Raw genomic sequence first — 15,828 nt, forward strand, 5'->3', positions numbered from 1 at the left:
GTTGGGTAAATTGTCAGAGTCTTCATCTGGTAGCGCAAACAATGTGGGCGGACTGTCATTGTCTTGCTGTTGTCCCTCATTTGGGCTTGGACTGTCATCGTCGCTTTGTTCTTCACTGTAGCATGATAGACCGACATGGTCGTCCTGCTGTGTACTGGAGCGTGGTAGACTCTCATAGTCTTCTTGCTGTTTACTTGAGCATGGCAGACTTGCATCGTCTGCCGCTAGTTGGTCAGAGGAGGTTGCTACACCCTCATGGTCTTGTTCCTGCAAGGACTGCGCATCGGATTCTTGCGTTGCTTCTATCATGGAGGCTGTCCACTAGCTCGCTGTGGAGGTATGTGACACTGGAGTCACGTCTTGTGTGTGCAAGGACTGCGCTCTGGAGTCTTGCGTTTCTTCTATCGTGGAGTATATCCACGAGCTCGCTGTGGAGGCTTGTGACACGAGTCACTTCTTGTTCATGCAAGGACTGCGCTCTGGAGTCTTGCATGTTTTCTTTCATAGAGTCGGGAACCCTGAGCGGTGTGTGGACCATGCTCTGTGTGGCAGCAGGCCGCTCTCTGTGGGCTTGTATCGCTCTTTGACTCTTTGGTGTCAGGCTGCAGCATCATCCTGCACTCACGAGTCGGGATGTCATACCTGCTGGGCTGAAGATCCTCAAATCCGAAGAACTCGTCGTCGGGGTCGTTAATGTGCAACACGTCTAGTTGCGGATCAAATTTGGTACTGGGGTAGACTCCCAAGGTGAAAGGTTTGTCTGAGTCGTTGTCTTCCAAGACCACATCATCACGTTTTGTGTTGGAGCTGGCATTGTGCTCGCGTGGTCCAGAGAAAATGTAAAGGTCGGTTTCGAAGTATTCAAGGTCAGAATCATCGGTTTGGGCGTAGGTAACTGCTTGTTGTAAGGTTCTTCGGAGGTTAATTTCATTTCCTGGTTCAATTTGAGGCATTGTGCTGTCATTCCAGGTGAAGGAAGATTGTTTTACGGCTTTAAAAGATTTTTTCTTTAATTTGGGACGTTTCCCCTTTAAATGGGCATGGTCCGGGACCTCTGACATCATGACGCATGTGACACCATACGTAGGACGCGTTTGCGCATGTGCAAATCGCTGTTCCTGTACCATGGGTCGTTTTCGTGATTGCGCATGCGCGACGTGTCACGCATGCGCAAAGTGGCCTTCCCATTCTGTGCGTTTCTCGCACAACTGCGCAAGTGCAGTCCCTTTAGAAAGATGGCCACCGATCAAATTGTTCTCTGCTCCGGTATCTCGGCCTCGTGGTGAGTACTGGCACTTCTCTTACCTTTTCTTGCTGGTTGGAGTGTGTTTTCCTCACAGTATTTGCCGAATTTGTCCAGGACTGCCTGGAAGTCGCTCCTGATTTGCCCCTTGGAGAACTTGAATTTTAAAAAGATTTCTTCTGCAATGGCACCGGCGATGGTGAGCAGAAGCTCTGTCTTTTAAGCATCGGCCACGTCTTGTAGGTCGGCTGCTACCAGGAAGATTTCAAACATTTGCCGGAATACCCGCCAGTTTTCGCGGAGATCGCCGTGGCACTGGAGCTGCTGCGGAACCCGGATCTTGAACATCTTGCCTGGGTATCGTTGCTAGTTGTCACTGTATGCTGAGGTATGGCTGTATGGATTGAAACAGTTCACTCCTGGTACCATGATTTGTTATGGTCTAGGTATAACATAAGCGGCTTCCTTGTGGTGCACTTGACAAAGGAAGGTTCAGATGTGGAGATAACTTCAACACGTTTATTAAACTATTTACACTTCTATTACTCGGGTTCGACACTACTGCTAATCCTGCTATAGCTACCCAGACTGACTAACCAGTTGCTGCAATCCATGTGGTGGGTGTAATATTGAATCAACCCTCTGTCTGTACTCACTGACTGTCTCCACTGGAAAGAGGCAGATCATGTGTGTTGTGTCCTTTAATTATTGGGTTGGTGTAATGCCCTCCTGTGGTCGTGTCACCTCTGTGTGTGTATCGTGAATGTCCATTGGTCGTGTCCTATCTAACTGATCTATTGGTTGAGTGTGTGTGCGTGATGTCTTTGGTGCTCTCTCTGGTGTCTAGCTAGCCTACATGTATTTACATTGATGCACATCACCACAGTCTGCGGGGCTGGCGAGCGTAGTCCCGGCGAATCGGGCTGGCGAACCTTCAGTTGTGACGAGAAGTCCACAAGGCCTTGCTGAGTGGACCAAATTAGGGTTGGACTTGGGGAGTTTCTCTCCCGTCTAGCGCACAATCAGAAAATGTTTTCATCAGTGGGGACCTGAACTCTCCAACGAAACCGTCTTCTTAAAGATCGGGACACCATTTTGAAAGGATGCCCTGATGTCTAAGTGGGCTTGCGGATCTCCCACACCCCTCACCCACGGATAATGCCACCCCCGCAAACATGGCATGGGCATTACCCCATCTCCCAGGTGAGCACACACGCGGAGGCCCCCTCCTTTCAGGAACCCCCCCAACCTTCATGACGCCCCTTCATAACCCCTCTTCACATCTTCTTCATGGACCTGGCACCCAGTGCCAATTGGGCACCCTGCGGTTGTGGAAGAGATTTAGGAGAATGGTTCCAAGATTGAATGGCCTCAGCAATGTGGAACAATTGGAGAAGTTGGAGCTGCGTTTAGCGAAGGTGTTCAAAGTCATGAGGAGTCTGGATAGATACGGAGAAACTGTTCACATTGGCAAAAGAAGCAGAGGTGACACGAGGAAAATTATTTTCACAAAGCTTGCAGTCGGGATGAAATGTCCAGTCAAGAGTGTGGTGGACGCAGAGTTAAATCATGGGTTTCAAAAGAGAACAAGAGAATTTTCTGAAGGGGGTTTGCCAGGTGTTGTTGGGGGCTTGAACTGGGTTGTTTCTGAAGAACTCCAACTCGCATGTGACAAATGGTTTCCTTTTGTACTGTAGCCATTATATTAATTGCAAAGAATTAAAATTTTAAAAATAAAAGTTCATATTGTATGTAGTTTAATGTAAGAAATCAATAAATACAATTTACCCGGTTGCCTTGTATCTTCAATTTGAGATACCATGCTAAAGTGCCCTCTAGTGTCTTTGGTGTAGAATTGCATGTTGACACAGATGCTGATTTTAAATGGGAAAATACATTCCAATGTTGTGTGTTGAGGTAATATTACCAGATCAGGACGTTCCTACATTATCAATATTAATCACAGCACCACCCACAATAAAATCCCCTACCGCAGATAAATGTTGATACTTTAGAATACTATTTGCCACAGCAGACACAAGGATTGTTTATATACTGCCTTTTAAAAGCCCCAGCATTCCAAGATGTTTAACAGTCGATGAAGTACTTTTGAAGTGCACTCATTGTTGTAATGGTATAGCGATTTTCAAACAAAGTCAATTTATTTTCCATAGGCTGAGCTAGCACATTGGATTCATTGGGGCACCACTGTCAGTTTTATGGGATTAATAGCTTCCCAAGATATGCAAAGTGAGGGACATAGGTTTTAAGGTCTGTGGGGCAAAGTTTAGAACATTACAGCGCAGTACAAGCCCTTCGGCCCTCTGTTGCGCCGACCTGTGAAACCACTCTAAAGCCCATCTACACTATTCCCTTATCGTCCATATGTCTACCAATTACCATTTGAATGCCCTTAGTGTTGGCGAGTCCACTACTGTTGCAGGCAGGGCATTCCACGCCCTTACTACTCTCTGAGTAAAGAACCTACCTCTGACATCTGTCTTATATCTTTCTCCCCTCAATTTAAAGCTATGTCCCCTCGTGCTAGACATCACCATCCGAGGAAAAAGGCTCTCACTGTCCACCCTATCCAATCCTCTGATCATCTTGTATGCCTCAATTAAGTCACCTCTTAACCTTCTTCTCTCTAACGAAAAGTCAAGTCCCTCAGCCTTTCCTCATAAGATCTTCCCTCCATACCAGGCAACATTCTGGTAAATCTCCTCTGCACCCTTTCCAATGCTTCCACATCCTTCCTATAATGCGGCGACCAGAATTGCATGCAATACTCCAAATGCGGCCGCACCAGAGTGTTGTATAGCTGCAACATGACCTCATGGCTCCTAAACTCAATCCCTCTACCAATAAAAGCTAACACACCGTACACCTTCTTAACAACCCTCTCAACATGGGGGGCAACTTTCAGGGATCTATGTACATGGACACCGAGATCTCTGCTCATCCACACTGACAAGAATCTTACCATTAGCCCAGTACACTGTCTTCCTGTTATTCCTTCCAAAATGAATCACCTCACAGTTTTCTGCATTAAATTCCATTTGCCACTTCTCAGCCCAGCTCTGCTGCTTATCTATGTCCCTCTGTAACTTGTAACATCTTTCCGCACTGTCCACAACTCCACCGACTTTAGTGTCATCTGCAAATTTACTCACCCATCCTTCTACGCCCTCCTCCAGGTCATTTATAAAAATGACAAACAGCAGTGGCCCAAAACAGATCCTTGTGGTACACCACTAGTAACTGGACTCCAGCCTGAACATTTCCCATCAACCACCACCCTTTATCTTCTTCCAGCTAGCCAATTTCTGATCCAAACTGCTAAATTACCCTGAATCCTATGCCTCCGTATTTTCTGTAGTAGCCTACCGTGGGAAACCTTATCAAACGCTTTACTGAAATCCATATACAACACATCAACTGCTTTACCCTCATCCATTGGTTTGGTTACCTTCTCAAAGAACTCAATAAGGTTTGTGAGGCACGACCTACCCTTCACAAAACCGTGTTGACTATCTCTAATCAAATGATTCCTTTCCAGATGATTATACATCCTATCTCTTATAAACCTTTCCAAGATTTTGCCCACAACAGAAGTAAGGCTCACTGGTCTATAGTTACCGGGGTTGTCTCTACTCCCCTTCTTGAGCAAGTGGACAACATTTGCTATCCTCCAGTCTTCTGGCACTATTCCTGTAGACAAAGATGACTTAAAGATCAGAGCCAAAGGCTCAGCAATCTCCTCCCTAGCTTCCCAGAGAATCCTAGGATAAATCCCATCCGGCCCAGGGGACTTATCTATTTTCACACTTTCCAGAATTGCTAACACCTCCTCCTTATGAACCTCAAGCCCTTCTAGTCTAGTAGCCTGAATCTCAGTATTCTCCTCGACAGCATTGTCTTTTTCCTGTGTGAATACTGACGAAAAATATTCATTTAGCACCTCTCCTATCTCCTCTGACTCCAAGCACAACTTCCCACTACTGTCCTTGACTGGCCCTACTCTTACCCTGGTCATTCTTTTATCCCTGACATATCTATAGAAAACTTTTGGGTTATCCTTGATCCTACCTGCCAAAGACTTCTCATGTCCCCTCCTGGCTCTTCTTAGCTCTCTCTTTAGGTCCTTCCTAGCTAACTTGTAACTCCCGAGCACCCTAACTGAACCTTCATGTCTCATCTTTACATAAGCCTCCTTCCTCTGAACAAGTGTTTCGACTGCTTTAGTAAACCACGGTTTCCTTGCTCGACCACTTCCTCCCTGCCTGACATACTTATCAAGAACACGCAGTAGCTGTTCCTTGAACAAGATCCACATCCCCTGCAGTTTTCCTCTCCATCCGATGCATCCTAAGTCTTGCCTCATCGCATCATAATTGCCTTTCCCCCAGATATAGCTCTTGCCCTGCGGTATATACCTATCCCTTTCCATCACTAAAGTAAACTTAATCGAATTGTGGTCACTATCACCAAAGTGCTCACCTACCTCCAAATCTAACACCTGTCTTGGTTCATTACCCAGTACCAAATCCAGTATGGCCTCGCCTCTCGTTGGCCTATCTACATACTGTGTCAGGAAACTCTCCTGCACACATTGGACAAAAACGGACCCATCTAAAGTACTCGAACTATAGCGTTTCCAGAGGAGATGTGCGAGCCAGGTTTTTACGCAGAGGGTGGCGAGTGCCTGGAACGCGTTACCAGGGCAGGTTGTGGAAGCAGGGATACGGCACAAGGAAGTGCTGGGGGTTTCGGCAAAGGTTGGTATCAATCCACCTAACCTGCCCGTCTTTGGACTGTGGGAGGAAACCGGAGCACCCGGAGGAAACCCACGCAGACACTGGGAGAATGTGCAGACTCCGCACAGACGGTGACCCAGCGGGGAGTCGAACTTGGGACCCTGGCGCTGTGAAACCACAGTGCTAGTCACTTGTGCTACCGTGCTGCCCTAATTCTCAGCGCCATTCAACAGTACTTTGCCATTTTTTTGGCCTCGGCAAGCGCTCCCTATCGAGGCCACACTTTAAGTCATTTCCTGCGCTGGCGTACTCCGTTCACCAGTGCAGGAAGACTACTTGCGGATCGGGACACCATTTTGAAAGGCAGCATGATCTCTTGACACCTCCCACTTCACCCAACCTACCTATTCTGGGGTTCCCAAGCCCCCACCTCTTATGGACAAAGACTCCCTGGGCCCGACCACTGGCACAGGCAAGTCGGGCGGGACGGGGCTGCTGAATGATGTCCTGTACCATGTGTTTATTGTCTTAAATTTTGTAGTCCAGAGTTTTCATAGACTAGATCATAGAATTTACAGTGCGGAAGGAGACCATTCAGCCCATCGGGTCTGCACCGGCCAATGGAAAGAGCACCCCACCCAAGCCCATACCTCCACCCCATCCCCGCAACCCAGTAACCCCACCAAACGTTTTTGACACTGAAGGGGCAATTTAGCATGGCCAATTCACCTACACGGTACATATTTGGACTGGGGGAGGAAACCGGAGCACCCGGAGAAATCGCACACAGACACTGGGAGAAAGTGCAAACTCCACACAGACAGTCACTTGAGGTGGGAATTGAACCCGGAACACTGGAGCAGTGAGGCAGCAGTACTAACCACTGTGTCACCGTGCCGCCTATTTATTGAAAATAGGTTATTTCTAATTTAGGTGTCAGGATAAATTCTGATTATTCACCCCTCCATCATGCAGTTGTCTCCACTGTGTTTTATTGTCACTGCGTGACAGCAACTAACTGCAGCAATAGCACAGGCTGGAATATGTAACAGGAAAAGTGTGATGCCCGTTAAATTCAGCTTGTATAAATGTGTGCATTTGGATGATGATGTGTTCGATTAATTGTCAAAAATGTCTGCATTTGGTTTCTGCTCTTTAACTGAGAATTTCTTTTTTCTAGCTGGTTGGATCTTGTGGTTGGAGCTCCCCAGTTCTTTGACAAACAAGCAGAAATTGGTGGTGCTGCATATGTTTACATTAATCCTGAAGGAAACTGGAATAAAGCATCGGCCATTCGTTTAAATGGGAGCAAGGACTCCATGTTTGGACTGGCTGTTGCCAATATAGATGACATTAACCAGGATGGGTACCCAGGTAAGATTGTAATTGTTGTACACTCTGTGGTTTGGAGTTTGCGGGGGGGGGGGGGGGGAGGGAGAGGAGAGAGAAAAAAAAGTTTGTGTTTAAAACTTCTGTGCTTTCTATTTTGATGTAAACAAATGTCGATAACTTGATGATGCATATAAAGCTTGAAACCTTTCCAAAAAGCCTGGGCTTTGACTTGAAATTTGTACCCAGAAGGCAGGTCCTGTAACATGAACAATTTCTCCAATTGTACCTGAAGTATTTATGACAAACAAAACACAGGAATTTTTTCTATTTCATGATCTCACAATATTCCGTGTTTGAACGTTTTTTGAAGAAAGCATAGAGGGCGAATATCAAAAGCATTATTACGTTAAATACCGAGTATTTTTGTAAATAAAAAGTCGTAAGTATTTATTGTGGAGGAGTCCGATTACTGATTACATATTTAGTAGTGTTCAAATTCTAAATACACTATTATACATTCTGTATAAACTTCAGAAGACACATTATTGTGAGAGAATAATTGTCTGGGCAATGACCTGGCCAATTGCATTGCATGCTCTTTAGAGAACCTGCCAAATTTTAATTCCATTAATTTGAAAATGAGGTTGCTTCTCTGTACAGTCCATAAATCAGATTACTGTCCTTTTGATAAAGATGAAAATCTACTCTAGCACTGAAAGACAATCCTACCAAAATGTGGGATTGCCTGCAATGCAGCTAAACCGCACAATGGTATCCAGGCCATGACACGAGGCTTAAAATCCACAGGGCTGGTCGGCACGGTGGCACAGTGGTTAGCGCTGCTGGCTCACTGCGCCGAGGACCCGGGTTACTATCCGTGTGGAGTTTGCACATTCTCCCCGTGTCTGCGTGGGTCTCACCCCCATAACCCAAAGATATTCAGGGTAGGTGGATTTGCCATGCTAAATTGCCTCTTAATTTGGAAAAAAAAAGAATTGGGCACTTTCAAAACAAAAATCAATTAATTTAAATAAAAAATATCGACAGGGCTAACTTACTGCTACAAGTGTTCACTCCATCTGCAGCTGACCCACCAGAGTTTGCAGGGTCAGGGAAAGTTCTTCACTTCAAATATTCCGAACTGGCACAAAGGAATGTGTTTAAGCCTGCTAGGAAAAATGGAATGGAATGAACATGTGGCTCTGGCAAGATGTCTTGCCAACACGCACAGCCCACAATGAACCAAAGACAGCTGGAGTTGACCAATGGACCAAAAAATGTAAAAAACTTCAAAATCTTCAGTGACTCTGACTCAATCTCTTGCCTGGTCCCTCGGGCATTGCTTCTTATCACCCGGTGTTGTTATGCCGGTTCTTAGACTGGGACCAAGGAACCTCCGGGCTATGTAGTTCCCATCTTTTGATACAAACACGCTTAATTGGCATGGACAGAGTTTCTGCCCCATACAGAACCTTTGGAAACACAGAACCTTCGACTCAGTGCTTTTGATCCCAGGCTATTCCTGGGTATTCTGCTATACTATCTCCCAACTTTACAGGCGGAGAGCACCAGATGATGCATGAAAATTTAAAGCCATACACACTAACGCAATCATTTATCCCTTATCAGTTTTAAATCGATAAGGCAAAGACTAATCATTGACAGTTCTCATAAAATAACAGGAGCAGATTTTAAAACCGCAGTAAAAATTGAACTCCTTAACGTATCCGTGCCCTGATATAAAATGAAAATCGCTTATTGTCACAAGTAGGCTTCAAATGAAGTTACTGTGAAAAGCCCCTAGTCGCCACATTCCGGCGCCTATTCGGGGAGGCTGGTACGGGAATTGAACCATGCTGCTGGCCTGCCTTGGTCTGCTTTAAAAGCCAGCCATTTTATCCACTAATCCACTGATATCCACTGATATTATCCACTACATGTAAAAACTATTATTTTTGTAGAACAACATATCTTTCAATTCACCGTGAGCTGTGCCAATTAATATCTGCTATGTGTTATTATTGATCTGTATTTGTAAAATATTTACTGACTCTTTGTATCCAACTTTAGATATTGCTGTTGGAGCACCTTATGATGGCAAAGGCAAAGTTTTCATATACCATGGATCTAGTTCAGGGATAAATACAACACCTTCTCAGGTAAAACTATCCCAAAGGTTCAGGTTTGCAGATGTTTTGTAGTATGTATGTAATGCTACAGGTAGGAAAAGCCATTTGAAATCTAGCTTTGGGAATTGTACAACAATATTGTGACAAACATGTTCTTTTAGTTAAAGTTTTCGCTTGCGTGTTATTTCTTCCAGGCGTAATTTCTAACAGTACAAAATACGAGGTCACACGGCGTTTTTTACAACAGCAAAGCCGATAGTCAAGTCCAGGTGATTTGGCAGCAAGCATTTTGTAATGAGCGAGGTCTCACAGCCAAAGAGACAGGTTATTGTTTGAGGAGTTAGTTTTGAATTGACCAGCGAGTTGCTTACCATTGCAAAGTTTTTTTACATTGTCAAAGATTGACTATTCTTTTGATTATTCAAGGGTAACTTTAATCTAATGCAATGGTGCACAATCTCATTCAGTAGAACTACAGAGGTGGTCCTATTGCCATTTTGATGCACAACAAAGACTCCAATATCAACCTGGGTTGACAACTATATTTAAGAGCTTTTGAGATGGGACAGGCTCATTCATTGACTCCCGCCATATTTATTGTCACAAGTAGGCTTCAATGAAGTTACTGTGAAAAGCCCCTCGTCGCCACATTCCGGTGCCTGTTCGGGGAGGCTGGTACGGGAAGGTTGATTGGAGAATTATATTGGGTGTCATGAGTGAGTCGCGTATTGCCAGTGTTCTAAAGTTACCAGGCAAATCAGCCAAAATGGTTGCACTAGATTTCAAATGGTAGCCTATTTTATATGTTAAGAAATGAGCTGGTATTTTGAAGTCACTGGGGGTTATTTTGATTGTATAATACAGTAAATAAAATTGCTAGCCTATTTTATATCTCCCAATTTTTGTTATCTCCATTGCTTTTACTATAGAACAAAGTCAAAATTGCCTACAATATTTAGAGAGATCTAGTGGTGGTTTTATTATTTTGTGTATTAAGAAATGCATTTTTTAAATTGTTCATTTGTCTTTTGTAAATAAAACAAATTTAGGTTCAAAATCTGGGGGCAGACGTTTCTTGGCCCTGGGGTCTAGGAGGCAGGGCAGAGGGTCCAGAAAATAACTGGGTGCTACGTCGGGATTGCATCCCTGACGTATACGTATCCCACCACAAGTGACAGCAGTGGGCTACGAGACAGAGCCACTTGCCCACTAACAGAGGCAATTAACCAATTTGCATGCATGAAGCTCCAAATCGGGCCAATTCTACCAGCCCACTGATGATGAATACTGCTGCATGGGGAGGCCACCAGATTAACGGAGGCGACCCCTTTGCAACATAACCAGGACCATCAAAGTCAAGGATACTATCCTCCAAAGAAGGGGCCATGGGCAGGCAAGGCATTCCCCGTGGCCCCCAAGAGTCATCCGAGAGGTTTTCCAAAGGCCTGCCTACTTGGCCATCTGAAATTTTATTTTGCCCCTCCATGGCGAGCCATCCTAATGGTGTAGGCCTGCCTCAGCTGTGCCCACCTCTTCTGGTGAAGTTGCTGGCCCTCTGATTTGGCCAGCAATATCAAGAGGTCTGCCTGCTGTCACAAATTGGATAATAAACCTGGCAGCGTTTGATTAGGTGGTCCTCTCTGGGAATATCCCTCAGCATGTTTTGTTGCTGGCAAGTTAGGCTCAGTACCCATATTTGGTCCTGGCATCAGGGTCCTGAAGTCTGTGATCAGATTGGTAAGAATGTTTATTGCCCACTTTCCAAGGGATAGTGGGAGGGGCAGTGATAGGTGGTGCATGTAATACATTCCAGGAGCCAATGTGCAGTTATCCCTAGATCTCAGTGTTAATTGAAATTGGGCAGCAAAAGCTACACTTTGGATCTTTGGGGATACAAAGATTGTTTGCAGGAGCGACTGGTGATGTTGAATTTTTTTTTAAAGTAGTGTATTAGTCTAGAAATGTGACAAGATATATGCTGGAGGCAAAAGATTAGGCTCCTCATCGCCTGTCTTTGGAGCTTTACAAGTGCCCATAGAGCTCCAAAGTGGCGTTTGCATGTCAGACCTCATTGACACAGCCATTAACACTCGCTGTGAGCCAGCACTGGCAGCACACAGAGAAGGCAGATCATGATGTAATGTGGATTTGATGTCGGCAGTGCCATTTTGGAGCTCAAATTCCCTCAAACTTGCACAACTGAACATGTTTGGTACTTTTTAAAAGCAGAATCCACAATTTTCAGGTTAATTGCTGAGGCTCCCGGTTTGAAGAGAAGCAATGAGCTTTCATTCTCTCTTGCCTGAGAATAGCAGGTGAACCGAGTTCATGGCTTTGACAGAATTGCAGGCCTCCCCGTGATGCCATTGAGTGCACACACGTCACTTTGTGGGTGCCATGTGTCAATTCTATCAGACACTGAAACCGAAAATGATTTCCATCCCTGAACATCCAACTGGTGTGTGACCATAGCGAATCATGCAAATCAATGCCCTGTATCCTAGCAGCCGTCATGATGCCTTTGTTCTGTTGAGGTCTGCTGTACCATCTGCATTTGCACCACAAAACCAATGATAGCTACAGGTGCACCAACTGACGACATGGCTGATTACTCCAGGATTCAACCCATGCATGCAGGAGTAGCATGTGTACAATCAAAGTCATGCTTTCATACAATATGTGATAGAGCAGACAACAGCTGCACTAAAACAGCACTCTCGCTGCCTGGACCCTTCTGGAGCAACCATGTCGGGTTTGGCAAGTGGGTATCAGGATTTATGGTGATCTGCATGAAGCACATACCACCAGCAATATGATGAGGAGTTAAGGAACAGGAGGAGGAAGAGGGAAGGGTGGCATCAACCTAGATAACCGCTTTCTGGCTTGAAAGGTTTATCAGAATGATACCAGTCCGGGTAAACTCTCAGTTCCTCGGTCACAAACAGTCTCACGTCTCGTGTTTCCTCTCTCACTGACCATCGCAAGATTGACTTGGTCACAGTGCAAAAATGAAAGCCACCTCAATATAAACATCTCAAGTCAAATATATAGCAAAATCAACATAAAAAATCAGCTCATCATCCTTGTGTCCTTAGTGTCTGTCTTCCATTGACTGGTCGAGTGCTGTTGCACAGTACTGCCCTAGTAGCTGCAACACGGTTGTTGGAAGGCTGTTGACTGTTAGTGAAGGAAATTGTAGATGATGATGCAGGGTGACCGTGAGCAGCTCTAGGACTAGCCCAACTTCAGACAGTAATTTCAACATGGTATCAGCTATCTGGGCTGGCAGGCAGTGGCATGGACATTGGCAGAGTAACTGGCTTTGGAGAACAAATGAATGAAAATGTAATGATGACCATGAAACCATTGTCAATTGTCGTAAAAATCCACCTGGTTCACTAATGTCTTTTAGGGAAGGAAATCTGACGTGTCCATACCCAGTCTGGCCTACATGTGACTCCAGACCCACAGCAGTGTGGTTGACTCTCAAATTTCCTCTGAAATGGAGGGCAATTAAGGATGTGTAATAAATGCTGTTCCAGCCAACGGCAACCATGGCCCGTAAGTGTGCCTCCGTGGAAACTGCAGCATCAAATGCTGCATCATGGGCCCACAAGTGTACGCAGCAAGTTGGATGCATTTCCATGCTGGAAATGATAGGCTCCAGGCTGTACACAAAGCCCTGTGCAAGTTGTTACTGGACTCCTTGTTCCTCAACATGGATCACATGCTTTCCAGAGAAAACCTCCAATGCACCAAGCATTTTGTTAAATCCATTCACTCTTATTTGACTTCACCCTGCGGTGAACTGACGTTTGTGCTATTCTTGCTATCTGCTTTGGCTGCAGCCCCTCATGCTCAGCAGTTAACCAGGGACAATTCGAGGCACAATCTACACATGAGGTTACATGTCGTACCTGAGCTGGTGGGTGCGAGTATGAAAGCAAGTGATGATTCTGTGTCTTCATCATCACTCGCTCCTGAGTGTTTCTCAAATGCCTGGTCATGTTGGACCTCTTGAGTGTCTGAAAGGGAAGAGGTACAAGAATAAATTTTTGATGCAGGGAGGGAAGAGACGTACATAACGCGTACTTATACCGTCTGGTTCTTGCAGTTCCGAGAGAATGTAGGATGAGAGGAAGTACAAGTTGAGAAAGAGGATTGGGCATGATAATACCGTCGCCCTGTATTTTTCCAGCTCCATCACAGGTCAAGGTCTCTCTAATGACTGTCACAGCTGAGGTCAACACCACCATCTCCATGGGGGTCAGGACATGCAGCCTTGCATGTCCCTATGTTGTTAGGATGTGCTGACTCCAATTGAGTCACACCTTCTTCTGCTAAAGAGAAATTAGTATGTCCGAGAATGTGATGTAACCTGTTTGACTGATGTTGCTGTAGTAGTTGAATAGCTGGCCGTGGTTGCCAGTTGTAAGATTCGTTTGTGTGGGCTTTGCAGCAGTGCTAAGTGTGTGAGGGTGCGATGAAGTATATGAATGTTGGGTGTGAGTCCTGATTAATAGAGATTATTGGGTATGTGAACGATGGGAGGTAGGGTGACTTGAATGGTGGCAGAGGCTTTTTTTGTTTAGCTCAGGCTGTGGGCATCGCAGTCAAGGCCAGCATTTGTTTTGATCCCTAATTTCCCTTGAGAAGGTGGCAGTGAACTTCTTTCTTTAACCGCTGCAGTTCCTGGGTGTAGGTACATCCACAGTGCTGTTAGGCAGAGTGTTCCAGAATTTTGACCTAGTGACAGAATAATAACAGTGATGTTGTTCCAAGTAAGGATCATGTGTGACTTGGGGAACTTGCGGTGGTGATGCAGTTAGGATATAAGAATTTATTGAGCTTGACTATTCGTGTGGATCATTAAACCTTTTGCGCCACTGCACCCAGCCCAGTCTCTTCCCTTTGATGCCAATATTCATTCTTTCCCATTTCAGATTCCCCTTATTCTTGACTCCCAGCTCCTGTTGCAGGCCCAATGCCTCACCTATTTAAGCAATGCAGGCTTTAAGTAGTGCGCTTCTAACTTTTACACGATCTTAGCCATTTATGATATGGCCTCCATTTTGATCTATCCATTGCAATCAGTAGATGTGTGTTAATTGCTCAGCATATGTTTTCAGGTCTATCCAATTTAGCGCCCTAGGTATCACACCTGATTTGTATCCTTAGGACTGAGGTGAGGAGAAATTTCTTCACCCTGAGAGTGGTGAATATGTAATGAGGCCAAAAATAAAATGTTGTGTAATTTCAAGAAAGAATTAGATAAAGCTAATTCTTTATTTAAATTCTTTAAAGCTAAAGGAATCAAGGGATATGGGGGAAAGCGGGATCAGGGTATTGAATTTGATGATCAGCCATGATCATAATGAATGGCGGAGCAGGCTCAAAAGGCCGATTGGCCTCCTCCTGCTTCTATTTTTTACTTGTAACACAGATTGAAAAGTTTGTTCTTCTGTCAAAAATCCTAACTTTGCACATCTTTATTTTTCTGGTAATTGTGATCTTGAGCTTAAAACTATTTTGAAATGGCACATGAGAAGCATCAGTTGCTTTGCTATTCCTGGATTTATATATTGTCTAGACTGGTTTTGCAGCAAAAAGGACTGCAAGAAGATGCATTTTCCCAGATAAGGTCATTTGCTGACATTTGGATATGGACTGCTCCATTTTGTCATATTCTGCTTTCGGTGCCAATTTATCAGTTATTGCTGGTTTAGTCCATTAGTTGGCAATCTAACAGTAAAATGTAATGAATCTGAATAAATCCTAGCTTTACTCCTTCCTTTCCTTCCTTCCACCCCTTTTTTTCCGCTCATTTTCTCCTTTCTTCCAGGTACTCGATGGGAATGATTTTGGGACCTCTCTGTTTGGCTACTCTCTTGCAGGCCACCTGGATATAGATGAAAACCAATATCCTGACTTAGCTGTTGGATCACTCAGTGATGCAGTCTTTATGTACAGGTGAGATATTTCTCGATAGTACCACTCAGTCTCATTGTTAAGAATATGGGGCAGTGTATGAACAGCCCAGCGTCGGGTTGGGGGATACTCCAAGGATGCGCTGGGAAATCCCACTTGGAACTTTACAGGTAAGAGTTTGCACAGCAATTGTCCAGAAGTGCTAACTTCCTCTGGACAATTGTGAAACACTGGGAACCATCCAAAAGTATGATTTAAATCACCTTTTGATGATTTGGCCAGGATTACACTAATAGCTATTCGGAAAAAGTTAGAGGAATTAATCCTTGTACTAACTTCTGGGCAACATGTACAGGCAGAGACCAATACCGCCAGGGGACTGTCCACATACCCCCAATTACCCCCCCACCCCACACGCGCGCGCATGCACACAAGAATT

General features: G+C 44.9%; 1 protein-coding gene across 3 annotated transcripts in view; it reads left to right on the forward strand.

The window, feature by feature from the left end:
- LOC140391472 (integrin alpha-6-like) overlaps positions 1–15,828 on the forward strand; it is a 150,917-nt gene that overhangs the window by 83,629 nt on the left and 51,460 nt on the right. For all 3 annotated transcript variants that reach the window (XR_011935091.1, XM_072475979.1, XM_072475987.1), the window contains exons 7-9: positions 7,181–7,374; positions 9,403–9,491; positions 15,304–15,431. Coding sequence is in view for 2 of the 3 variants with exons in the window: in XM_072475979.1 (XP_072332080.1) it covers positions 7,181–7,374; positions 9,403–9,491; positions 15,304–15,431 (411 nt within the window). In the remaining variant the exon portion in view is untranslated. The remainder of the gene's footprint in view (positions 1–7,180; positions 7,375–9,402; positions 9,492–15,303; positions 15,432–15,828) is intronic.

Source organism: Scyliorhinus torazame, chromosome 2 (genome assembly GCF_047496885.1).
Source record: "Scyliorhinus torazame isolate Kashiwa2021f chromosome 2, sScyTor2.1, whole genome shotgun sequence".
NCBI lineage: Eukaryota > Metazoa > Chordata > Chondrichthyes > Carcharhiniformes > Scyliorhinidae > Scyliorhinus > Scyliorhinus torazame.